Source organism: Catharus ustulatus, chromosome 3 (assembly GCF_009819885.2).
Source record: "Catharus ustulatus isolate bCatUst1 chromosome 3, bCatUst1.pri.v2, whole genome shotgun sequence".
NCBI classification, from domain to species: domain Eukaryota; kingdom Metazoa; phylum Chordata; class Aves; order Passeriformes; family Turdidae; genus Catharus; species Catharus ustulatus.
Genome location: NC_046223.1, coordinates 28,344,920 through 28,372,113, shown reverse-complemented (window position 1 = coordinate 28,372,113; position 27,194 = coordinate 28,344,920). Strand labels below are relative to the sequence as shown.

General features: G+C 38.1%; 1 protein-coding gene across 4 annotated transcripts in view; it reads left to right on the top strand.

The window, feature by feature from the left end:
* The first annotated feature begins 945 nt into the window (after positions 1-945).
* The window catches only part of SRBD1 (S1 RNA binding domain 1), a 125,417-nt gene continuing 99,168 nt past the window's right edge, over positions 946-27,194 (top strand). Inside the window, exons 1-12 of one of the 4 annotated variants that reach the window (XM_033056719.1) lie at positions 946-1,031; positions 2,169-2,276; positions 6,867-6,963; positions 8,207-8,283; positions 8,701-8,869; positions 9,781-10,128; positions 11,544-11,710; positions 12,873-12,990; positions 13,136-13,274; positions 16,077-16,173; positions 17,353-17,488; positions 22,461-22,564. In XM_033056719.1, coding sequence (XP_032912610.1) covers positions 8,207-8,283; positions 8,701-8,869; positions 9,781-10,128; positions 11,544-11,710; positions 12,873-12,990; positions 13,136-13,274; positions 16,077-16,173; positions 17,353-17,488; positions 22,461-22,564 — 1,355 coding nt within the window. In that variant the 5' untranslated portion in view covers positions 946-1,031; positions 2,169-2,276; positions 6,867-6,963. Of the gene's footprint in view, positions 1,250-1,512; positions 1,646-2,168; positions 2,277-6,866; positions 6,964-8,206; positions 8,284-8,700; positions 8,870-9,780; positions 10,129-11,543; positions 11,711-12,872; positions 12,991-13,135; positions 13,275-16,076; positions 16,174-17,352; positions 17,489-22,460; positions 22,565-27,194 lie in introns of those variants that run through there. The other 3 variants (XM_033056720.1, XM_033056718.1, XM_033056721.2) reach the window with 3 other exon arrangements.

The window sequence follows — 27,194 nt, the reverse complement described above, 5'->3', positions numbered from 1 at the left end:
ACATTTAAGATGTTGCTGTTCCAAGGCTGGAGGACAGCTGGCCCGTAGTTATGACCACAAGTTACAAATATTTATGATACAAAGCAGAAGACCTTTTAGGGTAATGGAAGCTGGAAAGGCAGCTTTAATGGAGCAGTGTGCTTGCTCCATGCTTCTGGTGATGGCTCCAGAAGCCAGCACCCATTAAACTTTTTGCATGAGATAGGGAATTCACAGGATCCTTGCTGAGCACTGACTTAGAATGTATGGATGAAAAAGGAATAGGTGTAGAGACTGCAGGGAAATATAATTTTAGACAGAATTTTAAGGCAGGAGCCTAAGCCTTGGACACGTTTTCCAGCACTAGTGTGCAAATGCTTTTTAGGAAAAAAAATGCATATTTTAGTTTGCATGGGTAAGGAACACGAACATCCTACGTATGGTGGGATCTGTATGTTCCTACCTACTCCGGGGGCCGAAAGGGTGTGTATTAATTCCTGCGTGTTCCGCAGCCACCTTTAACACAGTATCTCAGCTTCTCACAACGACGACCTCTGCTTCCCAAGACCCCTGTGAGAAAACCCTGCTTCTTGGCCAACACCTTTCGGACTCCATTAACCCGGAGCCGAACCGGGACATTTGTGCAGCGCCGCCCTTTCTCCTTGGTTTGAGAGAAAGGCGGCTGATGCTCTCGCCCTGGGGCAGCCTCGGGAGCGCTGCCCCTCAGCCCTGACCGCTCCCGGGGCGGTGCGGGAGACACGAGAGGCGGTGTGAGGGGCAGCGTGAGGGGCGGTGAGGGCAGTGTGAGGGGCGGCGAGGGAGGTACGAAACACGGTGTGAGGGGCGGTACGAGCAGCGGCGCGGGCAGTGCGGACGATGTGAGCGAGGGACGCCGTGAGGGGCGGTGCGAGATGGCGGCCCTGCCCCGTCCGGCCGCACTTCCTGCGGCGCGGTTGCCGCTTCCTGCTCCTCCCCGCGGCGAGTCGGGCGGGTGGATCCGCCATGGTCGTGCTGGCGGCCCTTTCAAACGCGGCAGCCGGCGGCGGCAGGGGGTAACGACGGGGGGAGCTGCCCACCCTCGCTGGGACCGGGCCGGGGGTGAAGCAGGGCAGGCAGCGGCGCCGTGCCGGCCCCGGCGCCCTCCGTGCCACGCCGCAGCGCCCGGCAAGCGAGGGGTTCGCTCTTGTCTCGCTTGTTCAGGAGGAAACGAGCCTGTTCTTGCCCCCGTTGCCACCCCTCTGCCCGGGGAGAGAGGTGCCCGACCCCGGGGGTGAGCGGCACCGCGGATGCGGGCAGGCAGCCCGGGCTAGGCTGGGGCGGGACAGCTGGAAGGACAGGAAAGCGATGGAGAGGTGCCTCGTTCCCGTGGTGCTCCCACGGAGCTCGTGCCTTTCCCAGGCGGCCAGGGTGACATTTAGCTCTGTTAGCCTTCCTCTCGAACGCTACCGACATACCTGAATAAATCAGGGTGTCGCCAGGGAGATAATAAGGCTTTGAAGTACATGAAGTGTATTTTCATCTCTGGACTGAAAAGCAGTGATTTGGGGTGTAGGAGTCACGAAGCAACAAACAGTGCTTTGCTCTCAACTCCCCTTGTACCTCCAAGCCTCCAAAATGAGTGTTTTGGTGTGATAAGCTCTGCTGTGGCTGTAGCCATGCAGAAGAGGTGTGTCTCCCATATCCCTTTGGAAGTGAAGCCATCCCGTTTAATGAACCAGGATGGGGCTGGTTTGGTGTACTGGAGAAAAGGAATAACTGCACATGATGAGGTTGTCTGTTGCCACATCAGAAGCAGTATCCCCTGATTTTGGATAATGCCTTCTTAGTGGGTTTAAGTGCATTAAGGAAAATGCATGCAAAGTGTTTGTATCCTCCCTTTCCTGAGCAGACCTCTCCTGATTCATTTACAGGGTGCTGCATAACATGCGTTGTTCCTTTTCCTCAGTGATACCCTATAATGGGCTAGAATGCACCTTCTAGGGGCACAGTCGTTGTGCTTTGTCTTTTTTTATGGTACTTCTGTAAGTAAAAACAGTTGTAAGTAAGTAGTGTTCTTGCACCTTTTCCTTTCTGATTAGCTTTGAGGACTGATTTGGTGCATGTGTGTACCCTGTATGTCTCTCGTTGTGGTTGTAATTTTCCAGTTAGTGCTGGAGGCTCCTAAGTTGTGTCTGCAATTCCTTCCTCAGGCAGGCCTGACTGACTTTCTACAGGAAGAGTCCTCGGAAATCTGCATTAGCTTCTCCGAGCTAAAGTTTCTGGGAGTTCTCCAAGGTTTTAACCTCAAGAGAATTACAGTGAGTTGAATTTATATTTTGAAGTACAACACAGCTGACTTATCTCTCCAGGATAAAAGCCTGGAGAGACAGAAAGATTTTCATACAAGTCCCTACCATTGATCTGCATAGCATCTTTCCCCCTTGTTGCTGACTGTGTGCTCACATTTTGATTTTTCTTTTCCTTAGAGTGTTATTGCAGTGGAGGTGTCTTAAAATGACAAGCAAAATCAGCCTGTTGAGAATCTCCTTATAATTGAAGTGGGCCATTCTGCTTCTACTAACAATGGTCAAAAATTCCCTTGTCATATGGGATTTGTACAGTGCTGTTTTTGTTCTGCCCCAGGTGCTTCACATGATAAATGCTGACTTGACTAGTATTGTTAGACTTAAGAAGCTAAAATGTGAAGTTCTGTTATTCTTGCTGGTTTATTTGTGATAGAAAAGCAGAGGCTGTAGAGCAAAGTTTGAGGAGTTTCCAGCATAGGGTGACCCCTGTTTTGTAAGGAATGTGTTCCTTTGGATTAACAGGAAAAGAGATCCTGAAGTTGCTTTTCATCTGGACAGGGCTTTTTGCAGTTACTGAAATGAAATTAATTTCCAGGTGTATTTGTGATGGTGGTGTATTTTGGGTTGGTTGGTTTGTTGGAGTTTTTTTAACCTGTGCCTTCAGGTATTAGAGTTATTTCTAAATCTGAAAATTGTTCTACTAGTGTAGTTTTAAAAGAGGTGTGTGCTTTTTAATTAAACTTCTCTGTCTGCAAATGGTTGCTTATGCCACTGGCATTTTCATAAGAATAAATTTATTTTTAATGGGTTGTGCCTTTGCATGTATAGGGAGGTTGAAGAGAACAGTAGTCTCTAAATGTGGTTTGGATTGCTCCTTGACATAATAAGGTCTTTAAAACCTCAATCTACTTATATTGTGTGTGCAGCCTAGACCTTTTTGGAGCAAGAGACCAGAGAAGTTGTTATTCTTTGCTGTATGTTTTGTGCATACCCATATTAAGATTCTGTACAGTAAAGGATGAGAACTACTTTACTTTATTCCTGACTTTATTCCTGACTTTATTCCTGACTTTATTCCTGACTTTATTCCTGACTTTATTCCTGACTTTATTCCTGACTTATTCCTGACTTTATTCCTGACTTTATTCCTGACTTTATTCCTGACTTTATTCCTGACTTTATTCCTGACTTTATTCCTGACTTTATTCCTGACTTTATTCCTGACTTTATTCCTGACTTTATTCCTGACTTTATTCCTGACTTTATTCCTGACTTTATTCCTGACTTTATTCCTGACTTTATTCCTGACTTTATTCCTGACTTTATTCCTGACTTTATTCCTGACTTTATTCCTGACTTTATTCCTGACTTTATTCCTGACTTTATTCCTGACTTTATTCCTGACTTTATTCCTGACTTTATTCCTGACTTTATTCCTGACTTTATTCCTGACTTTATTCCTGACTTTATTCCTGACTTTATTCCTGACTTTATTCCTGACTTTATTCCTGACTTTATTCCTGACTTTATTCCTGACTTTATTCCTGACTTTATTCCTGACTTTATTCCTGACTTTATTCCTGACTTTATTCCTGACTTTATTCCTGACTTTATTCCTGACTTTATTCCTGACTTTATTCCTGACTTTATTCCTGACTTTATTCCTGACTTTATTCCTGACTTTATTCCTGACTTTATTCCTGACTTTATTCCTGACTTTATTCCTGACTTTATTCCTGACTTTATTCCTGACTTTATTCCTGACTTTATTCCTGACTTTATTCCTGACTTTATTCCTGACTTTATTCCTGACTTTATTCCTGACTTTATTCCTGACTTTATTCCTGACTTTATTCCTGACTTTATTCCTGACTTTATTCCTGACTTTATTCCTGACTTTATTCCTGACTTTATTCCTGACTTTATTCCTGACTTTATTCCTGACTTTATTCCTGACTTTATTCCTGACTTTATTCCTGACTTTATTCCTGACTTTATTCCTGACTTTATTCCTGACTTTATTCCTGACTTTATTCCTGACTTTATTCCTGACTTTATTCCTGACTTTATTCCTGACTTTATTCCTGACTTTATTCCTGACTTTATTCCTGACTTTATTCCTGACTTTATTCCTGACTTTATTCCTGACTTTATTCCTGACTTTATTCCTGACTTTATTCCTGACTATTAAAATAAGTAGTCTTATTTTAATGAGTAGCTGACAGGCAGGGAAAAGTGTACTGTTTACAGTGATCCACATTGTGATGTGGAGCTCTGCATTGGATGCAGAGGACAGAAGTGGTGGTGTTGGCAACAAAATAACTAGCAGCAAAACTTATGCCAAATTTTTTTGGAGAGCGGACCTAGCAGATACATTTATCTACAATGGCAATGATTTAAATAGTTTCAGCTCTTTTTCACTGCACAGCATAATAGCTCTGTAAATTTCTTTAATTTTTACCTGGAAAGTACATGCAAAGATCATGCCACAACTGCTGAGTTTTGTGGAGAAGCCAGGCTTTAGTGATGAATGAATGTGTTTTAAGCAATGATGCTTTGTGCTGCCATTTGGGACGTCTTCAAACAGGTGAATTTTGATTCCTCTGAACAGAGGATCGAGGGTCTAATGTGAAGATTCAGCATTAAGGTTTCAGCCTATCTTACAGAAGCAAATGATCTACAAATCTGTAGATCAGCAGTCAGGAGCTTAAGTGTGTGGGCAAGGCCAAAGTTTCCAGGGCCTATCTCATGCTGCCTGCTGGAAGTAAAATACTGTTGGTGAGATAAGTATGAACTATTTTCCTTAAAGAACAGCATAATGAAAAAGTGTACCTAAAATAAGAAAAGGTGTGTTATTTGATGTTACTGGCCAGTTTACTAGCCTCAGGTGTGAGAACAGCTGCTAGAACAGAGCTTGTTGAATTTCAGTATGACAATTGGAAAGCTCGTGAAATCCTGAACAGAGTGTCTGAATAACTTGTGCGCAATTCTGGATGCTGTGTGTGTACTTCCTTCATATGATAAGGAACAAGCCCTGTAAACATCTGTGACACATCTGTGACACATCTGTGATAAGGTACAGCAGAATTGAACACAGACACATGAAGGGAAAATAACCTGACTGGTATAAATAGGTTACTCCTAATTTTTCAGCTTTGTAATTGGCTCTTCTGGATTTGGAAGATTTCTTCTTTTGGATTTGGATTTGTAAGGTTTCTTTCCTTGGGGTAGAAACCAGCTCTCACTTGGAGTATTGTTAACTGGAGCTGACAGAGAAGGAAGTGTTAAAGGCAGTTTTCCCACTGAGGCCAGTCTATCTGGAAAATAAAATAGGAGATAAATGGCCAACTTCACACTGGCTTGATCCCAGTAGGCTGTGGGAGGGTGAATAAAGCTGCTCCCAGTTCCTCAACACTCGAAGCAGGGGTTGTGGGAGACTGTATCCCCACAGAAGCAGAGCATGGAGCTGGCAGTAGTTTGAGTTCCTTGTGAAGCAGTCAGTGCTGCAGATGCCCCGTGTGGATGTTAGCAGTGTTTGCCTTTGCCTGTTTCTCAAGTCTTCCTGCCTCGCTTCAGGGACTGTCTCCAAGCTTATTTTCTGTATTAGTTGTCTCTCATCATCAGTGGCATTTAGACTTTTTTTTTTCATCCTCTTCCCTGCCTCCCCCTCCACAGTGAATCACAGAAGGACTGTTTTTCTTAGTCATTAAATGTAGGTGTTTGCACACACCCCAGCACAGGCGGATCGGGAGGAAAATTTAGCAGACAGCTGTCTGGCAATTTGAAATTAAACAAGAAGTACTTTTGTGGGTTCTAATTTAAAAATTTTTTTTTGTAAACAAAAAGTATATATATGTAGTAGCTATAAGATTCTTTTCTACAAATATCAAATACAGTTAGTTTGTTGTATTCATTATGAGAAGGGGAGGTGGTTGTAATTTGGCCCCACCTTGCAGTGGAAATATTTTTTTTCCTTTGGTTTTTTTCCCCTTTGTGATATCTCATGCTTCATATTTATCTTACATATACTTTTTTCGTATTGGCTTTTATTTTGAGCTGTAGAACTCCATTTTGGTTTCTTTTGACCACGGCTTGGCTGTTCATGGAGAATTACTAAGGAGCTCCTCTCCTGTTCTTCTGCAGATATGTAGAGTTAGATAGGTCACCAGTATTGGATGTCAGGAAATGCAATTAACTTTATAAAGTTAGCATTACTCTTGCCATAATTTTACTTAATGTACCGATACAAACATTGAGATATTTTGAGACCCTTGGCCACTTGAGGTGAGAGGGGAAATACTAGTGGAAAAAAGAACCTTCCATATGAGGTTGTCCTCTTATCTGGGCTTCTGGGTAGCTCCAGAACTTTCATGGATTAGCTGAAAAGAAGCATGAAGTGTCCCAGTGCCTTCAAAAGAGTGGATCAGGGATCCGTTTGGCTTGGATGTTACCTAACTTTGGAAATCTTGGTGTTTAATTTTTTTTTTAATCTCCCATTCACACATTGAACTATGATATAAAAATGGAAGCATTATTTTCATGCCTCTGAAGTAATGTAAATAAATAAGTAATTAATTCAGAACTGTGATAATGACTGTTCAGGTATAAAGAGCAAAGGAGCACAGAGTAGCAGAGTGGCTGAATGAGTTTGGGGGTGTCTCAGAACTGGCAGTGAAAAGGCACCTGGGAAGCTGATAAGGTGAGTAATATTTGTTGTGTTCTTGGGAGATTTGTGTTTTTCTGTGGTAGATGTGTGTTCCAGCCAGTCACATAATGCAACAGCACAGAAATGCTGGCCTGTTACTGACCAAGATTGTGGCTCCAAGAAGGTGTTTTGCAAGTGAGCCAATGGTGCTTTTTGATGTGCTCCTCAATAGTACTCCTTCCACTGCAGTGCTGAAAATTGTCACCTAAATTTTTGTGCTGCTGTGCAAGGAACACTTGTGGAAATCCATTAATGACCAGTGTGTTCTAGTGCTTGAACAGAGGCCAGAATGAAGTTGGATTAAAGGGCGTTTTGCCCTTGAGTTAAATGGCACTTTGGAAAATACTTATCTGGTTTGCATTGTGCAAACATGGTACTTTAAGGTTCGTGTTGTAGTGGTAAGGCTGGATCAAAGGTCAAGGTATAAAAATATGAAGAATTATGAAATTATTCCAGATCTTCTGAATTTTGTGGCAATTCAAATAAATTAAAAGATTTTTTTTGTTTACTTTTTAAGTTTTTTAAATTTTGTCTTTCTGTCGTATAAAATTTTGAGGATACCTAACATGTTTTTTTAATTAAGTCTACTAAACATGATTATTGAAATTGATGGGCCCAACCACAAAAATTCTGTAACTGTCTAATTGAAGTGCAGCTGTTGTAGGTATGAATCTTGGGTTGGGAGAAAGTGTGTGCCTCCCCTTTTTACTTTTGGTAAAGTATGCACTTTCTATATTCCAATGAGTAGCTCATTCAAGATAACAGCTTTTATTGTGCATCCAAGCAGCAGATAGTCCTTAAATGTAAAAATCTTACTGAAAACAGGCAATTCCCTTGTCTTGTCCCATCAAAACCACACGTTGAGCTCACTTTACTAGGTTTTAATTTGATTTGCTGTGCTTTTTAAATGGATAGAGGAAAGACTGGCATACTATATGACACCCAATAAAATGAGAGAATCAGTACCCTTTCTGCTAGAAAGCTTTACATACACGCCAAATAATTACCCCCATGTGAAGACAAAAGTAGCTTGAGAGGTTGTAGTGCTGGTTTGTTTGCTCAGTTGAAAAGATTGTGTGCTGCTGTGGCCTAAATTCTTGGATGCTGAGGAAACCTAACTTGCTCTAGAGGAAACTTTTGTGATTGCTGAAGACATTATTAGGGCACATTTGACAGTGAGCTGAAGAGAATACAGCTTCAACCAAATGTTGTTTCTCTCTTCTTTCCTCTGTTTCAGATGTCATCTCAACCAAGAAGGGTGAAATCTGTAGCCAAAGCCCCTAAATCAGAAGAACTTCCTTCATTTCTTAATTCGTAAGATTATTTTTTCCTTAGGATTTTTTAAAGGTTTATGCTAAGCATGAGCAGTTGCATAAGAATAACATTCAGTTTCTGAGAAGTTGAATAAAATGTTTTCATGCGCAAAACTTCAATTATAAAATACAAATTGCTTAGGCTTCTTCATGCTCATAAAGAAGATAGGATGAAAGCAGATTGCCAGCTGTCCAAACAGAATCATGTGTATGATGTGTGTATACACCATAAAAGTTGGTAGATTGTTTAAGCCATTAGCTCTGCAGCAGTGAAAGACTGTGTCTTTTGAGTCTCTCTACCTTTCTGTTAATTTTTCCTGTTCACTTTCTTTCATGCCAAAAACTACTCAGACTAGCTTGCTTATGTATTGTTTTTCTTTTTCTCATAAGCAATATTGTTGATTCATTTGTTTTTCAGGACCTCTGAATCAGAGGAGGAAGAGGAGGAGGCATGGGAGCCAAAAAGCAAAATTGCCAGGAAACCTCGTTTGCCAAAGAAAACTGAGGCAAAAACTAAAAAAGCTGCTGCTCCGCGGTCAACTGTGGCCAGGAAAATGGTCAAGAAGGTAGCAATAAAAGAGGAAATGGTGAGTATCTATAAGCAAAAGATATTTAATTGCTGTTCTTGGGATGTAACATGAACTCTGGTTGCCTGAGTCTCATCAGCTGAATTCCCCTGTTCCTGTGAATGTTCAGTATGTTGGATAAACATGGCTTTGTTTTGTGTTAGAGTGTCCATGATCTGAGGGTCCTCCTTGAAAATTTTGGCCAATGATAATAAAAATGTGGAGATCTTTCAACAATGTAAATAAATAAATGCCTTTGTTCTTTCTGTAATATCTCTGGTTTTGGTATTGCACCTTTGATGTCTTCTACTTTTTCACTCTCTGGGTACTACAGAAAAAGGCAGCCTGTGCTTACATTGCCTTGCATGGCTGTTCAACCCAGTAAGGATTGTAGTTATTATTAATATAAAATGCAGTTATATTGAAAATTAGATACTTCTGTCAACTGTTAACGTCTTCAATCACATCATGACAGAAGCCAGTCCTTCTGACTTCTGAAGGTGATCTCTGGGGAAAGTCAGTAAGGAATGTGTGGCTTGTCCAAGGTTAAACTGTATCTTGGCAGACCAGATCTCAATTCCAGTTTCCATGCTGGAAACCTAACACCTCAGAAGTGCTTCCCTGCCCTGCTGTTTCCTGTTTTGTTGACATGAATGGAGGCAAAGATTGTAGGTCAGTGTCTTCTGAAGGAAGGTCCTATTAAATTCTTTGCAGGATATTTGATCTAATTCAGAGGTCTGCTGTGTCTCTATATTGTTTCATCCATGCAAGATACATTTCAGGTTACTTGACTTCTAGATTGGCATTTTGCTACCAGAGACATTACTTGGGAAAATGGTATCTGGTAGCAAGTCTTTTTAGAGTTTAAATGAAATGTTGAACCACTTTGTAACAGTCAGTGCTTAATATGATTTTAATGTCTTTTTTGGCAGGATGTATCTTTGCCTATTGCACCTGTAGAAGATAATAAAATGCAACTTCTAAAACCTAAGGAAGAAAATGCAGACACTAAATCAAAAAGTTTAAATCGAGTGCCGGAAGTGCCTAAGAAAATTGAAATAAATTCATTTCAAGGGCAAAACCAAAACAGTTTAATGAGTAATGAAAAACCTTCAACAAGTGTTCCTGTAGTGAAACAAGAGAAATGTGAGGAGGAGTTTGCATTTGATGAACCACCCTCTAAAAAGATTAAGTTGAATGCAAGTCCTGAAGGAAAGCCAGTTAAAAAACTGGGAGGCAAAATAAAAGAAGAATTTGAAATGAACTGGGATATTGTACAGGTATGAGGTCTTTTCCTTTCTGAAGTACCAATGAAACTATTTCCTGCATAATTAGCACTTAGAATCTTAACATACAGTTTGAAGTTGTCATTTAATCTCTGCTAATGTGTATAAATAAAGATGTTGGTTGGTAACGGTTAAAATTTAAAACTTCAAATTTTACATCATTCTGGTATCTGTGACTTTGTCCTTAGTACGAAGCTTGCCTATAACAGTTTGCATGCTTTTCCTGTATGGGTTTTTTTGTGGATATACACAACTGAAACTCCCACAGGAAGGGATGCTGACAGATTTGGAATGTTTGTGTGTAGTTTTACAACTTAATATTTAGTCAGTGTGGATCATTCAGTTGCAGAGACCCATTTGAGAGTGTTTATCAATTTATGGTTCCATGAGTAAGGAGATTTGCATTCCTTGCATGACAGTGACAACAAGGGAGGTATCTTTGTTTTTGTAGGATTTTAACTTTGAAGCCACTCAGGTGGAGGCAGTTTTAGCATAGCTCTTGTGCTAGAAGCCTGCTTGTGATCATGGAAGATTTTAATATGAGTAGAATGAGAATGGATAGGACATACTGTATTCATCATCCTTAGTACACTCTCCTTAAGAAAGCTGTAAAACTTTGTGGATTTTCTGACATATTCCTGGAAATACATATGGAGAATTTGATCTTGTGTGTGCTCTAAAAGGAGTGGATATGATTGTGCAGGTGTTGTTCTATTTTTAGGCTTCAGAATGAAGCCTTTAGAAAGGCTTTTGTGTCTGCCGTCTATGGTAACTATTATAGTGATGTGCAAACAAATCGTGATGTTAAAATGTTACTAAGATAAGTGTCAGTGATTCCATATTGGTACACTATAACTTTAGAAAGCTCAATTTGTACAAAATCCTGTTTAACTTTGCAAGGCTTGGTTTGTCTTGAAACTGTCAGTAGTATCCCTGGTTTCTTGTTACTGGTTTAGTGGGATTTGGATCAGCTCTGGCTTTGTGGGTTTTGTTTGTTTAGCTGAATCATGAGGTAAATCAGTGTTGGCTTAAAAAAATAATTCCAACTTTTCTGAGTTGCTGTGTTGCTGTGTACAGTTCTTTCTGTTTAGTTTTATAATTTTGGTTTGATGTTTTTTCTTTCTTTTTTTTTTTCTTTTTTTTTTTCCCCGAGAGGTACTGCTTCCTGCATTTTTTACTGTGGCTAGAAGTTTCTGGAAACATTGGTTGCTGCATGTGTTGCTGAAATACTGGGTGTGGTGGCTGGATGCATGAGAAACCTGAGATCCTGTCTTGGGGAGGACAGTAATTTCTACTGGCCACTGAAATGTTCTGGAAGTGGTTTTGAATGTTGAACGAGAAGCTGTTTAAAGCACTCCACCGTCCATCTTAAATGTGTTTGGTTGTGTTTGGGTTCTCTCCTTTGACAGGCCTTGTCAGAAATAACAAATGTTGAACCATGGGTATGTGCAAACTTACTTCGGCTGTTTCAAGAAGAGAACACAATTCCTTTTATTGCTCGGTACCGAAAAGAGCTCATCAATAACCTGGAGGCCGATGCCTTGCGAGAAGTGCAGCACGCGCTGGAAGAGCTACGGTAAGTGAGTCAACAGCACAAGGAGGGATCTGCCTGGGAGGTGAGTAACAACTGCCTGCTGTTCCTGTGTCCCATGTTCTACCTCCTTGTACACACTACAGCTGCAAAGGAACTAAAAAAGAAAAAAGTTTAAACTGAAGTAATTATGCTTAATACCTCTCTGGGGTTTTGTTGGGTTTTTGGGAGGTTGGGTTTTGTTGTTTTTTTTTTTCTCTAAGTAACAAATTTAGAGGTATTAATTGCCAAAGAAAAACTAACATCTTAATTTCTTTGCAGTTTATTAAAACTGCACAGAAAAACTTGTGCTAAAAGAGTAGTTAAAGGTTACTGGAAATATGTACTTGATCAGACGGAAGCTCCACTCTTAGAAAAAGAATCATTAAGAACCCCTTGGCTCCCTGCTTGGATCAGGGAAGCTTCTAGTGAAGAACCTTTCTTGGGTTGGAGTGTACCAGAAGAGGTTAAACTATCCCAAATCACCACAGGAGAGAAACGATCAGTAAAGCTTGTTGTGGCAATGGATGACACTTTCATTCCATCTTCCTTTTGAGTGGTTCTGTGTTCTTGAGATGGCAAGGGAACAGACTGGTCAGCTGTTCTGTCAGCTTGGTGCCATCCTCCTTGTACTCCCTGTGAACCCCTACCAAGAGATTCTTGCCAAGGAGGGAAGGTGACCTGAGAGAATTCTTGTCTGAAGAAGTAATTGAATAATAACAAAATACCTCTGCTGCTTGCAGTTGCTCCCATGTTTCTTACTGAAACTTACTTTAACCTGGCAGCCTGTACTTGATACTGCAGAGCTGTCTTGATATGAATTGCATCTGTAAGAGCTCATCAGTGTGGATTTATTCTAGGGGCCTTTTATTTGGCTTCCAGGCCAGTAATATTACAGATATGTGTGGAGCACTAATGATTTTGAGCGTTACTTGATGATTTTTCTTAGAGCTACCACAGGATATTTTGATACAGTTTTGAAGTAACTGAAGAGAGAAAAATGGCTAGAAACTTTTGAATTATCAACCTGGTTTGTTGAAGATTAACATGAGATACAATTTTCAGGTGTTTCAGAAAGTTTCATCAGTGTAATAGATAAGGTCACTATCAATGGGTATTTTAATTCACTGTGAAATGTGATGTTTAACCTTAATCTCTTGCATTTTAGTACTGTTGCAAGGAAGACACATACGATGATACAAAAGCTGAAGAAAGAGGGAAAGTTATCCACTTCCCTTTTAAACGGATTGCTAAATTGCAGAACTTTGGAAGAATTAGACCATGTGGTCAGTACTATAGTCTTTTTCAAATCAACCTTAGTTTAAATGTAATCTTGCTAACTAGTGCATAATGTCAAGTGTTTACCATAATTGAAATACTTCCCTGCTTTTTAATAATTGGTTTTGTTTCGTTTGTTCTTTTTGTTGTAAGTCTGCGCCTTATAAAACTGGAAGTAAAGGCACCAAAGCCCAGAGGGCCAAGCAGTTGGGATTAGAACCTGCTGCTCTCTCCCTCCTGCAGAATCCTGTGGAACTCAATCTCTTTTCTTACATTAGACCCAACACCAAAGGTAAGTGCCTTGCTTCTTTGAGCAGTAACGTTCTGAATGTCTGAAAAGATTTTAAAAGGGAAATTGCTTTAATTGTTTTGCTGTTGCTGGAAGCTAGGCACTACTTTAAATTCAAAGGTGCTTTTAACAACGTGTGGTAACATGTTAACACATTTAATGACTCTCCAACCTTTCCTCTCTCTTTGTATTGTAAATAGTAATGATTATGGTATAGAAATGACATAAATCTGGAGACCTTATAGTTGACATCTGTATTTACTGGTAGGAGAGAGGGAACCACACCACACACCTGAGACCTTTCCATTGTTCTACTTGAATTGCTTCCTGAAGATTCAGTGCTGATTGTACAAGAAACTTGGGCTCATACTCTGTAGTGAAGGCAATGTTAACCTGCAAAGCATATCTGAATTAAAACTGGCCTAGGGGATTGGAAGTGAGAAGGAGAGTTTGTGTCTGAATGACAGTAGGGATTGGAGAAGATGTTAAAAGTTCTTGTTCAAATTTCAGAAATTACAACATGATTGTCACATACAGAATGCAAAATTATGTGTCTTTGTGAATGTAGTTATGGGTGGATCTGTAGGGGGCAATCTCTGACAGTAAAATATGAAGATTGCTGCAGCCTTCTGTATGATGTTAGAATAGAGATGTACTTCTATTCTTCTCTGTCCCAATACTTTTTGAATTTCAGCATAAAGGTACTGAACCTTCTTAGTAAAGCTGACTCTTACTTTTCCTACTTCAGTTTATTTAAATATTACATAAAAAGTTTTGCTTATTTTCCTATAAAAATCGGCTACCAAATATTCTGGTTATTAAATTACTGCATTTTAGCATATGTCATTACTTCATACAGCAGTGTATTGCAGCCATATATCTGACTATTCTGGTGCAGTCTAAAAAGCCAAAAGAAAATCTTCACTGTGAAAGTTCAGATAAATTATTTAGAGTATATTCAAAAGGAAGTGCTATTTGTTGCACTGTAAACATTAGTTTTTGAAAACCAGTACACCTATTTTTAATTCTGTGCTAAAAACAATGCTGCTTAGGTTTATATAATGGTCTGCCTTTGAAAGACATCAGAAGTTATAGACATCTATGAACTGGGTCACTTTTATCACCTTGGGAGCCAGTTTGACAGCTTATATGCAACTTGAGATCAGAGTGGGTTTTTTGGTTTTTTTTAAAGGAATGAGCCACTTGCAGTGCAGGAAAGTTTTTATCAAATCTTAATATATTTGGTTCTTTTAAATTCTCATTGTTTTTCAACTTATCCTAGGAATAAACTGAAATAAAAAAAAGCAGTTCATGTTTAAAGGCCCGATGTTTGAAAGTTAAACAAGCCAACCAGAAAACTTTGTTTTTCTTTTTAGTTGTATACATGGTCAAAAATTTCTGTGATTACACAAGCATGTGCTGGTGGACACAGTAAAGTGCCCGTGTGAGTGGTGCCTGTTGAATGGGAGCTTTCTGATTATTTCTCCAATTCTGACTTGTTTGGGCCTATGCTAACTTGTTCAAATCATCTACTTGAGTATCTCAGTCCTTGTTCAATATGTTGTATGTCTTCAAATTCCCTTAGCTTTGTGTTCTGACATCACTTCTTCCACAATAAATAGTAACTCAGATGTAAGGATCCACAACTTACAACTTCTGATACGTTTAGGCATTTAATAGTATATTCTTATTCTCACTTTTTTTTCTCTTTCTGGCAGTTAAGTTAAGCTTCTTCATCTTAAAAAGAAGCAAGATAAAATTTTTCTAGTGTGTAACTTTATTGCCTAATCAGAAGCAGGGTTCTGGGTTCAATGAATAGGTAGAGCTGTGCAACCTGTTAAAATGGTGCAAATAAAGCTGTCCATGAGGCAGCAGAGTGAACAGCAGCAATGTCTCTTGTGTTGCAAGAGACAGTTAATGCTACATCTGCCAGCTCTAGCATTCTCTAGGAATGCTCTGAAGCATTCATTACTGACTCTTGCTAAAAGCAGAACTAGATATATTGAACTGAAATACAAGATATCTGTTTTATTTCCTTCTCTGCCTCTGGTCTAATTCAATCCCTTTGCTAAGAAGAATTATGTGCTTCCTCTTCTGACCATTTGAAGTAAAGAATGGATTCTGCGTGTTGGAAATTAACTGAATGATTCTGTTATCTCTCCAGAGATAAGAAGACATTTATAACTTCATGTCTTTGAAGATATTTTATAACTTCAGTGTTTCATAGGAGAGGTTGATGGTACCCTGACCTCAAAAGTGTTGTGCAAACTCTTGCTACAATACAGTGGAAATATAAAACTATTCCACAGGGAAAATACAGGATTACCTGCAAAGAATTTTAGACAGTTTTCATACCAGTAGCAAAATATGTAGACTTCTGCTGCAGTTGCTCATTTTATTAAAACCTCAAATTTATTTTTTTCAAAAATCATATTTAAATATCCAATTGTACTGTTGCACTATTTACATCACAAATGTCAAAATCTGTTAGCATCAAAGTAAAAAATATTTTTCTCTAATTTTAATATAATTTTGACTTATGATAATGCATTGGCCACTCCAGGGTCATTAAAAACATAGTTTCAGATATTTTGGAAGGGCAACTTTAATTGATAAAATTTTTTTAAAATTAATTAAGATTCTTTAAAACCTTTGTAAGTCAGTCAGATATGTTTAATCAGTTTCCTTTCAGCTTGCATATATTTTCTTAATGCTTGTGCAGTTGTGTAATTTTATTAGCTTTTTCTGTAATTATTAACTGTATATTATAGTGACTGTGTATTCTATAATTATTTTTCTTCTAAGGGCTTGAAAATATCCAGGAAGTAGAGGCTGGAGTGCAGCATATTTTAGCAGACATCTTTGCTAAAGATAAAGATACACTGGATTTTATCAGGAAATTGTAAGTTTCGTTCTTACTGTCTAAACTTTCTTGCATACATGGTAAAGTGCAGTCTCCTAGTGGCAGATTGAGGACTTTTCCTTAATGATGTGAAAACCATTCTGGTGAGATGGATTTGGGGCCATTGCTGTGTATGTTCATTAGCCCTCCTGCCTGTCTGGCTGTCAGTGCAGTACAGATCTGCTGTGAGCATGGCATGATGCTCTAACTCCCAAAGAATGGAAAACTCTCTGTACTCTGCCCTGTGTATGGCAGATCTCCCTTGCAGTTAGTGATCCATAAAGGAGTTTTCCCTCCTTGCATTTTGTTCAAGCTGTAACTCTTCAGGAGTGAATCTGCTTAAGCTCTTGCTCCAATAACTGACTTGACACCTGTCAGTGTAACTAGTGTGCAGTGATGGTTGATTTTGGCACTGGTAGCCAGTAGGCCAAACAAATATGACTGTTTTTAAAGCAGGACTTATTGATCCTTTAATTGTGTTAGCTGAATTTAAGTGTTCTTACATTACCTGACTTCAGTGTTGTCATGTCTGGGGAGTTGGTGTGACAGGGCAATAGTCACTTGTTATTTTATTTTGTCTGCTGTGTGCCATCTGGGGCAGAGAAGAGTTATCAAAGAACATGCACCACCTTAGGAACATGCAGAGTTGCTTTGAATCAGCAGTGTGATAATTTGAACGAAGGGGATTGTTTTGTAAGGGATGTGCTGTCACTACCTGACTGTCACTTTCATTATTTTGACCACTGGAAGTTCCTTAGTCGAATACTCAGTGCTTTACAGATTAATCCTGTTCATCTGAAGTGTGTTGTATGTATGATAATCATGAGGAGCATTCAGGATTGATTGTCATTTTCTTTTTGCAACTTCCTTGAACTTGTTGTGTGAAATTGAACCCATAGCTGAAGTGCAGATGGTGGCTTTTGAGTCTCCATTCCCTTGAGGAGGAGGGCTGTGATCAGCTTTTGCTGCTTGAATGTCTTCTCTTGGTATATTACAGTCAGTACACATTATGTCACCTCAGCGTGAAGTTATGTCACCCAGTTCTGCAGGTAATTGAGTTAACATTACTTGTAGTTGAGCAGACTCCAAACTTCATTTTTATTTGATCTATGTCATAATGACTTGTTACAAGTTTCATGCTAAAATACCTTATAAATATCTGATTTTTGTTCTATTCAGATGCCAGCAAAGGTACATTTCCATCCAGTCAACATTGGCAAAAGTGTCATCCAAAAGTGGAAATGAAAAAGATATTGATAAATTCCAACTGTATCATGAGTTTTCTTGTAATATAAAGAATATTCAGCATCATCAGGTACAACATGAAATTTTAATTATTTTTCTTAGAATTGTAACTGTAGTAAATGTTGCTTTGTTTTTGAATTTTCTTGCTTAAAACTAAAGATATTTTCTTTTTCTTTTCAGTTAACAGAGGTAGTAGAGGCTTGAAATGTAGAAATAAGCTCTTGATCTCTTTTAAGAAACAGAGTAAAGGACTGCTTTTCAGTACCCCAAAAATGGGTCTGTTTTGCAAGTAATCATTTTTCCCTTTTATGAAGCATCTTAGGGTATCCTAAGCCCCAAGCTTATAGCTAGATAAAGAAAGGAGGGCTGAAGCAAACTTACTGTCTGATGAGGAACTAATGACTTGGCAGCTAGGCTACCCCTGTTACTGAAGTTCGGAGGCAGAAGTGTGATGCACTTTATGCAGCTGTCAAGACCTCTGTGCTAATTCATAACTAATCACCAAGTGAATTGTCTCGTGTTTTATTTACAATCACCTAGCTTAAAAACCAAAACAAACCCAACAAAAAACAGTTTAAAAAACCAAACTAAAATCCCAAACCTAAAACAAATAGTATCACAGAAGACAGACCACTTAGATACTTCTAACTAGAAATGTCCTTTTCCTTTAGAAGGTTCTGATATGGTCTCATTTTTTCTGTGTGTTCTGTTTTAAAGGATTAATTTATTACAAAAAAAAAATTCACAACATGGATAGGCTAATTTTTAAGCTGTTTTTCCTCCTTCCAATATGAAAGGTAAAGACTAGCTACTGTTGATTTCAATAGGCTGGTCTTGCATAGACTTATGAAGTAGTACCTATTTCTGGTCATAATAAGCATGACTGTACTTATATTGATAGTTATTTGGTGCAAAGTTGCTTCTAGAGGGTATGGAAAAGTTGATAGAGCAATCTGTTGGCTACTGTGGTGACATTGACAAAGATTGGTGGATTCATCATGTTATGATGTAGGAATTCTTTTGTGTCCTTTTTTGTTGAAGGAATTTGAGCTGGCAAAGAGTATTTGGTTTTGCCTGCACTCACAGTGGTGAATACCATGGTGTTCACTCAGTGCCTGTTGCATAAGTGTTTCCTGGGATGATGGTGTGATTTAGTTCTTGTCTAAGGCATCTTTTTTTCTTAAGTAAAACTGTTACTTAGCTACAAGGAGGCCTAAAAGCTATTTCCCAAACCTGGTCAGCACTTTGATTATGTGGCTGCACTGTTTTTATCCAGGATGTGTCCTTAGTTTGTCCATTTGACATTAAGATTAGCTCAATCTGCTTTGGTTTATTCTTCCCTGTGTCTGCTGCTAACCTGAATACCTCTTTCTTTACTTATTCTGGCTCTTCAGACAAATAATAAGCACTATTTTTGCAACTAGCAGTCCTTTAGTCATGGGATGGGTTTGCACATTTAGATGCTGCCTTTCGTCTGCATATTTCTGCTATCAACTATGCTAATATGTTGAATATTTCTGTACTGAGAATTGTAGAAGTCTGAGTTGCTTGTGCTTCAGTGAAGTTTAAAGGCTCAAGGTGTGACAGGGCTCTCTGTACTAAATGAGCAAAAAATGCTTTTTGTGATCTTTCTGACATGTAAAATTTGCTGTTTTGTAAATATACTGTAACTTTTCATGTCTGTTTTTGATTCTTGGGTTTTTTTCTTCATTTTTGAGGTTCTGTCTTTCTCCCTTCTGTATTTTGATAATGAAATAAGGAGACTATTTTTTTTTCTTTATCTGCCATTTCTTCATTAAGTTTAAACCTGGTATTGCAGTTTTGAAAGTCTTTCCCATCATCTTAATTTTCTTTGTTACTTGACCTTATTGCCCTACTGATGCAAATAGCCATTTTAAATGTCTTTATTTTCTTGGGTTATGACCATCCTTTTCAATACCTAAAAGTCTTTATTTTTTCCTTCACCTAAGACTGTGAAGAGATAGTTCCTTTCTGCATACAAACACTGGTAAAAATATATTCTTTAAGAGTAGAGTTCAAGATGTCTTTAAGAGAAGAAATTCTCTGGTTTGGCTTGCGAATATTAAAAGAATCTTATACCTGAAAAAGATATAGGAAAACTTGAACCTCAGAGTGATTTATATAATTTACTAATCCCTCAGAACTTCAGGTTAAATAGGTGTGTTTGAAGAGCAGTTGTACAGCTTAACTGCTTTGAAGATCTCTACTGCTGTTGTGGCTGCACACAGACAAGTGTTCTAAATGCCTTAGGTAGAGGCAAAAGTCAGCTGTAAATCACCTCTTTTCAGAGTTGCAAACTCAAGATTCCATAAAATACTGCACTGAAACTTGTTACCACCTGAGTATGGAGGTGCAAGTGATCTTAAAGATCTGGATACAACCTTAACTCTGCTCTGGCTTACATGTGAGTATAGGGGTGCACAGTAGCCTGGCATGTTACCTGTAGGAGAACAAGCTGTGCCTTTGTGTCCAAAGCCATGGCAGCTGTGAATGTGCCTTGCAGCATTTGTTGCAGTGAGTTTAAGTGCTGTGCAGTAAGCTGTGCTGCAGATTGGTTCTGCTCTAGGTCTGGGTTACTTCCTGTGCCGCTGTCATTTTGTCTGCTGAGATGTCCTTTTGTCTTGTTTGAGTCCTGAAGTTATCAGGACTGGTGTGGAGTCAGGTTGTTCGAAAAACTTAAAATACTAAAGCTGCAATGAGGAAAAAAAACTTTTAGTCAGCTTTAAAAACTGACTTCAGATTTTGACGTGGTCAGATACCCCGTGGGTCTTTCAAGCTGGAACGTTTTGCTAGCAGGAGGTTCAGTCACAACTTCTTCCTTTGGCAGCAAGGAGAACTTGACTGGATTCTCTTGAGACATAGCTGAGAAGGAGTACCATCACTGTCAAAACTAAGGAAGAAAGTATTTCAAGAATTTATTTGGATTTTTGATTAATTGTAAACAGTGTCTGTGTGCGTCTTGAGGTTGCTTTCTTGTATTTGGAGATGACTGAAATAGTGGGAGGAAAAGCATAAAAATTAGCATTTGAGGCAAGTACTCTATTTTCAATCTCATACTAAAAATGGAATTGGAAATTAAGGTCCTTGGCGAAGTATGCAGAACTTATTCTGTGAGTTTAAGTCACTATGCAACATATAAGAGAGCTGTGTAATATGAAACATGTTGTATTTTTATGATAAACAAAGTAAGGTTTGATGAATCTTGTGACTGGATCATATCGTTGTTCTTGCTTTCTCTGAAAAATGTATGTTGTTTCTAACAACCCTTGCACTGGATCTGTTCCAATCTCATACAAAACCAGTCTTTTTCCAGAAGTGAAGACTGCTTTGTGACTAGAATAGCCAGATTTTAGCCTGCTATTTAAAAAAAAAGCTAAACAAAAAGAGGTTTATTATATTAGAGAGAGAAATTCAGTTATTCCATTCTTAACTGAGCATTTATTGGAGGATATTTCTTCTCTGAATGCATCACTTAAGATAGGCAGACTGTTTGAGAATAAAAAATATAAATAATATTAGTAACTGCATAAACAGCTGGTTTAAGTTCAGGTGATTGACACATTCTGCAGATGGCATGCCAGGAAACAAAATATGATGCAAATATTGACCCTGCTGACAGCATGCTGAATGATGACATTATAATTCTATCACATATATTCTCTTTTGTGAACATCACTTTGATCTCATTTTAACTTGACATTTAGCTTTCTCTCTTTTTAAAAAATAAAATTAGAATAAACGCAAAAGCGTTTGATTTGTTAAAATGTGTCTTTCTAATTTCTACGTGAAAACATTTGCTTTGGCAGTCAAGGTACCAGATGCTATAATATTTCACATGCAATCTTTATTATTAGCTTTGTTGTTCAATGATATGTCAGGCCTGGTATGTCACAGGAGCAGTAAGGCTGAGGAATATAAATTGGTACTATGTCCTGGAGTCATTTTAAACCATTGTATTTAACATATGTGACATGTCTGAGTTAGCTAGTGATTGAATTAAAGTTCATGATTGACACAGAATGCTCTGTTGTGACAGTGCTCAGGGCTTGCTACATACAGCAACATGTGTAGTCATACAGGAATGTCAGCTTCCAGCAGGTCTCTTTTTTTTTTTTTTTTTGGTATTTCTCTACTTTAAAATACTTTGGGAAGAAAAATGGAATCTAAAGATGTGGATTTTATTTGCTTCTGAGTATTATTCTATTTCTAAAATCTACTGGTCAGTTTTCTTAGTATTAAGATGAACATCCAGTGTCTCCATAGTGAGATTAGACTAGGAGATATCCACCAGAATCCTCCAGGATCCACCACTTGTGTTGTGATTCTGGTTTTAAATGTAGAATCACAGACTTACATTTAAAATTGAACTGTGTGTGCAGGTAGCACGTACACAACCAAATTGAGCTTTAGATCATGCCTGTGCAGTTATGGGCACAAGACTGTCAGAAGGACATGCGTATGTAAGGCTGGAGTGTCACTGTAAAGAGTGAGTGTTTACATCCTTTTCTGCTATTTGTGAACTAGCCATGAATAACTTAATTCATCTTCTTTCAAATTAAGCTGACCACCTTTGTGTCACAAATTCTGATTCATAATTAATTTTAAATTTGGATTAATAATGGGAAGAAAAATGCAATCTGAAGCATAGGAATAACTTTTTTCCATTTCTGATGTCTAGTTCTTCATTCTTAGATTAATTTCTTGAGTTTTAATTTGGATTATTAAATAAGATTATTCCACCACCAAAATTAATGCTATCTTGCATTATAAGTGTATTTAAGATTAAAATGGATCCTGAGATTGCAGACTCCAGGAAAAATGTATTATTTGTTAGGCATGATTTAATCTGTGTTTAAATTGTGGATGTTATATGTACATGCTAGTACTTTGTGAACTGATTTACTGTACCACCATCCTGATTTGCTACAGAATGTCAAGCAAGCGCGTACACAAATGTTGATAAGTTTATCTTTTAGATATTTTGTGTGTCATCTGTCTCTGCCATTTATGTTTGCACTCAGATTCTGGCCATTAACCGAGGGGAAAATCTGAAGATCCTGACAGTGAAGGTCAACATTCCTGACGGGGTGAAGAATGAATTCTGTTGGTGGTGTGTCAATGAAAGGTCTGCATGGATACATATTCCTACAGAAATCTTTTTTCTATAGACAGCTGCATACTGAAGTGTACCTCATATGTCTTATTACATTAGGAGAACAAATTACACAAATATTTATTAGATTAGATGAAATTAGCAAGTAGGTAATTCTTACTCTGTATTTCCAACTGCTGTAGCATTATGCTGAAAAGATCATGCCTTGGGCTATACTTGCAAGTTCTGGCACCATTCTTCAAGCAATTGAATTTTTTTAAAACATATGCAAAGGCTGGTGAAATGTGAATATATTTTCAAATTGTAATATGCATCACATCCAGTAGCCTTTACTGAAAGGACTTTCTAGAATCCAATAAAATATATCCCAAACTTGGAAAAATAGCTTCATATGCCCAATTGCAATGATTAAATAGGGCTATGTCAGATTTTAGATCTGTGGAGTACATAACTTCAAGTTGCACAAATGTAAGGAATTACATGTTAAAAAGAACTTAATGGATTTAACAGACAAACTTAAATGAAACTGCCTTCAATGCATAATGTAATATTGTGTGAACCATCTCTTTCATTTTGATCTCTGTTTAAGTTAGAAAACTGGACTGTAAAAACCAGATTCTCTATTTCTTAATGATCTGTTCATATAATTGTCTGGGTTTTTTAAGCCTGTAGTGAGATGTTTAGTGTTGCATAATTTTCAAGGTCTTTTGCAAAAGTTCAGGTTAACTATATGGAGTTTTTTGCAGTATCTGTCAGGTTTTTTTCTTGGAAACTGTACTTTGGTATCTTCTGTAGGAGAATATTGTAATCCAATTGGTGCATCTTCCTTGCATGTATAAAAAACTACTTTCTTAGTAGTTTAAGATATTGGGCATTGTTCTAATAGTGTCTTAGAAACTCCTTCCTTTGCATCCTAAAAACCACTAACCGAAAGGAAGGAAAAAAATAGGGAGAAATGTGCCTTTTAATGTATAAAACTGAATACAGTGATATGGCTTTAGCATGTATTTCTTTTTCACAAGTCCAAGAAACGGCTTTGGTAAAAATGTTCCTTTTCACTATAGAAACTGAATCAGGCTGTTTCCCTCTGAAAGGGAAGAATAGGGCTCTGAAAGCATTAAAATATTTTTTGACCAGGTACTATTGCTCTTAGGTCATATTATGCTATTATACCTTTTTTCCCGTGGAAGTATCAGGAGTCATAAACACACCAATTTGTTTCTAGTTTTAGTATCTGTAACAGAATTTCTGCACTCTCCTCATGATATATATTCTGTAGGCAGAACATAGCTGTCAGTCTTGCTTTGCGGCAGCTATGACAGAATTTGGAAGCACTGTGGACCACAGATAATGGAACAGCTTGTCACTGCTACACAAATAAAAGTGGGGTGTAAATGGAGATATTTTTGGCTGATTACCCTTTTGTGAGTCATCCTGGATAAGAAGAATATTGACCTTGGAAATGAATACTTATTAATGCTTAGTACTCTTAACGCTATATATGCTTATGGCTTTTTAGTACTTCAGGACACTTTTCCACCATTGGAAAACTTCTGATGTACATCTTTGTGCATTAACATCGGGGACAGATTCTGATCTTCCTCCTTAGATTGACAACTGTGTTATCAAACTGACCAATAGTAAATGTGTATTCTGCCCTGCAAGCTTTGAAATGATTGTCCAGGGGTAGAATTTGCATTATTTTCATTGCATTGATTTGCTGGTTAGAGCAGGTTAATAACTTTTTTTTGAGTTAATGATTTCAAAACTTCTTGAAGGTTTTAACTATGTAATTTGCTAGGAATTACACACACAATTGCTTGCAGAGCCAGAAATGCCAGCTTGCTACAGAGTTTGGCCAGTATTTTAGCCACAAAACTACTACCTAGTGTATTAGTAGCAAATATTCTGAACTTTTTATGTTCTTCTGAGAGAAATTTTTTAGCGTTAAATGCTCCTGCAGTAGAAAGTGAGTTTGGAAGACTAGAGTTTCTTATTGCATTGAACTCTGTGTAGATGCTAAGAATATTGTAAGGTGTTTTTGCAAGTACAGAATGTTTACTAAGCTGTATAAGCATCTGTTCCCTTGCAACTTGGGTTTGTGTAAGGAATATCCTTATGCCTGGGCCTGGATTGTATTTTTCCCCAGAAAACAGCATCTCTGTGGTTTAACAGTGAACCTACTGCCATCAACACTAGAGCTCCACTGGTCATAAAGACTTTGTTGTGAGATTGAACACAGAAAAATGATCAATGAGAGAGCCAAAGAGGGGCTGCTTAGCTGGCTTTGAGTGTGGAAACAAGAAGGAACTGTTCCTTGGGATGGTGTGATAGTTTGTTCCCAAGTGGGATTGCAGCCTTGAAAATGAGATTTGATGTTTGATGATGTTATTTCAGTTTTCCAGTCAAATTTCTCAGATCCTGTGTAAGCTCCATGGTACAGGCCTTAAAGGCTTTCTTTGTCTGTGGTTACTAACTTGGTACATGTTTTATGTAATGTCTTGGAGGAACACAAAGCTCTGTTGTTTGTCCTTCAGGTATAAAAGCCTAGCTAGGCTCTTACTGGAACAGTTATTAATCAGCACTGGTGGTTTTTAACGTGGACTCTGTTAATTCTCTTTATGTGTAGTTCCACCCTCTGGCATGTTAGTAGTCTAAGCCATTTATGTTTATTGTGGTCCCTATTGCGAGCACTAGGATGTGGAGAGCTGATGGTCAGAGTAAGGTGATGCTGTTTATATGGAGCTTTTTTAAAATGTGGCTTCAAAAGGTAGATCTTGATTGAATAATTAAGAAAAATCCTTTTTTGGGGGGGGGTTGACTAGGCTGCAATGATGTTTAAAAATATACACACATGACTTTGCTTTTTGCAGCAAAGTGGATTTTTCTCTTCTCTCAAGAAGTATTGAAATTATTCAATTTCAGTATTTACTGTGATTAAACTTGTTGTTTGAATATTTTCTCATCTGTAGCAATTTCTAACAGAATGATGCCTAAATTTTTGCTTATCTATTGGCAAGTAATAAAAACACCTGTTGATAACCTATTTACACAGGAAAAAGTTTAACTGGCTTTAGTGGATGGAAGAGAGAGGGAAACAGCTGTCAGGTTTCCAAATTCATTCTTATTTGTGCTGAGGATGTTTTCTGGGATAGTCATGCTTGCCAGCTGTAAAACCTTCATGTTTATAGAATGTGATGGCAATAAGAGGGTTTAAAACTTTTGCCAGTTTTATGTAGGTATGGAAAGAGTCTCTAAAGTATAATAGAACTATTTGCAAAAACTGTTAGCAAAGTGATGAGGTCATATGGCTAAGCACTGAATTGCAACCCTGAATGTTGTAAAACTGAATGGTGAGCTTCATTCTGCTCCCATGTCGGTCTGCTCAATGCAGGGTTGACTCAATCACACATTTCTCAACTATTATATGCACAGACACTTAGAAAAGCTGTTTCACAAAGTTGCAATTCCCCTTGGACAATTGAAAAGCTGTCTGGACAGGAGCAATTTAGAATTCTCAGTATTTATGAGTGGCTGCAAGTAAATAAGGTCAAAAGTAAAATTCTGTTCTGTTTTTGCCTTCACCTGGACACATTATGACCATAATTCTACCATGTTTCATTTTAAAAGACCAACCCAACAAACAAAAACCAAACTTGCATGCTTATTTTAAAATATGTCTGGATATCTCCTATTACAGGTTGGGACCCAGGCATGTTAAATAATACAATAAATTAAGAAAACTGAGTGTTATCAATATTTTTTGAGTAATAAAAAAATCCAATGGACTTTGTTGCTGTTTGTGTATAATATATCTGGTTGCTTTTCCTCAACCTCTATCTCTTCTCACAGGGTGGACAATCTCAGTTGCTCAGTTCTGCTTGTTCAAGGACTCACAAACACAGACACTCCAACCCACATCACCCCCCACCCTCCTTCATGGAACTTTGCCCACAACAAAAAGATCAATTGATTAAATATCTAGGAAGCTTTGAGAATGAGGTGTATTTTACAGCAGAACTTGAAGTACTTGTCACTATAGTTACATAGTTACTGTGCACTCTCCCTAGAAAACAGTTCAAGCCTTCAAAGAGTTTGGCTTGGAAAAAGTTGGGAAACAGTCTTATTTTTGTTTGGTGTTGTTTATTTAATTTTCCCTTAACCTATATTATAATTTACAATAATTTACAATATAATTAGCAATAGGTAAAATAGAAAAACAATTTGTAAGTTTTTTTGCTTTTGTGGTGTAGGAACTGCTGCAATATTAGTAAGAGTTCATTTAGAAATTGAGTAGAGATACTCAGTGCATTCCAAATGAAATTTGAATAGGGTTTCATTTATTGACATTAGTTTACCCCCTGAATTTTCATCTGGGCATAGTTGCCTTTTATCAGTATTTCTGCAGTGACAGTCACAGAGGGTGTTTAGATCATTTTTCTTAATGTATTGAGGAATAGCAAACAATGCCACCCTAAAGGTAATATGGAACCAAGTTCTTTGTTCAGTTGTATTAAGCTTTGATTTCTCAAAGTGGACAATTTTAAAATGTGTTCTTTAAAACATAAATCATAATTGTGTTCTGATATCTAAGAAAAGATAAACCTGGTCCTTGTGTGATCTTAGAACTATGAGCAACTTC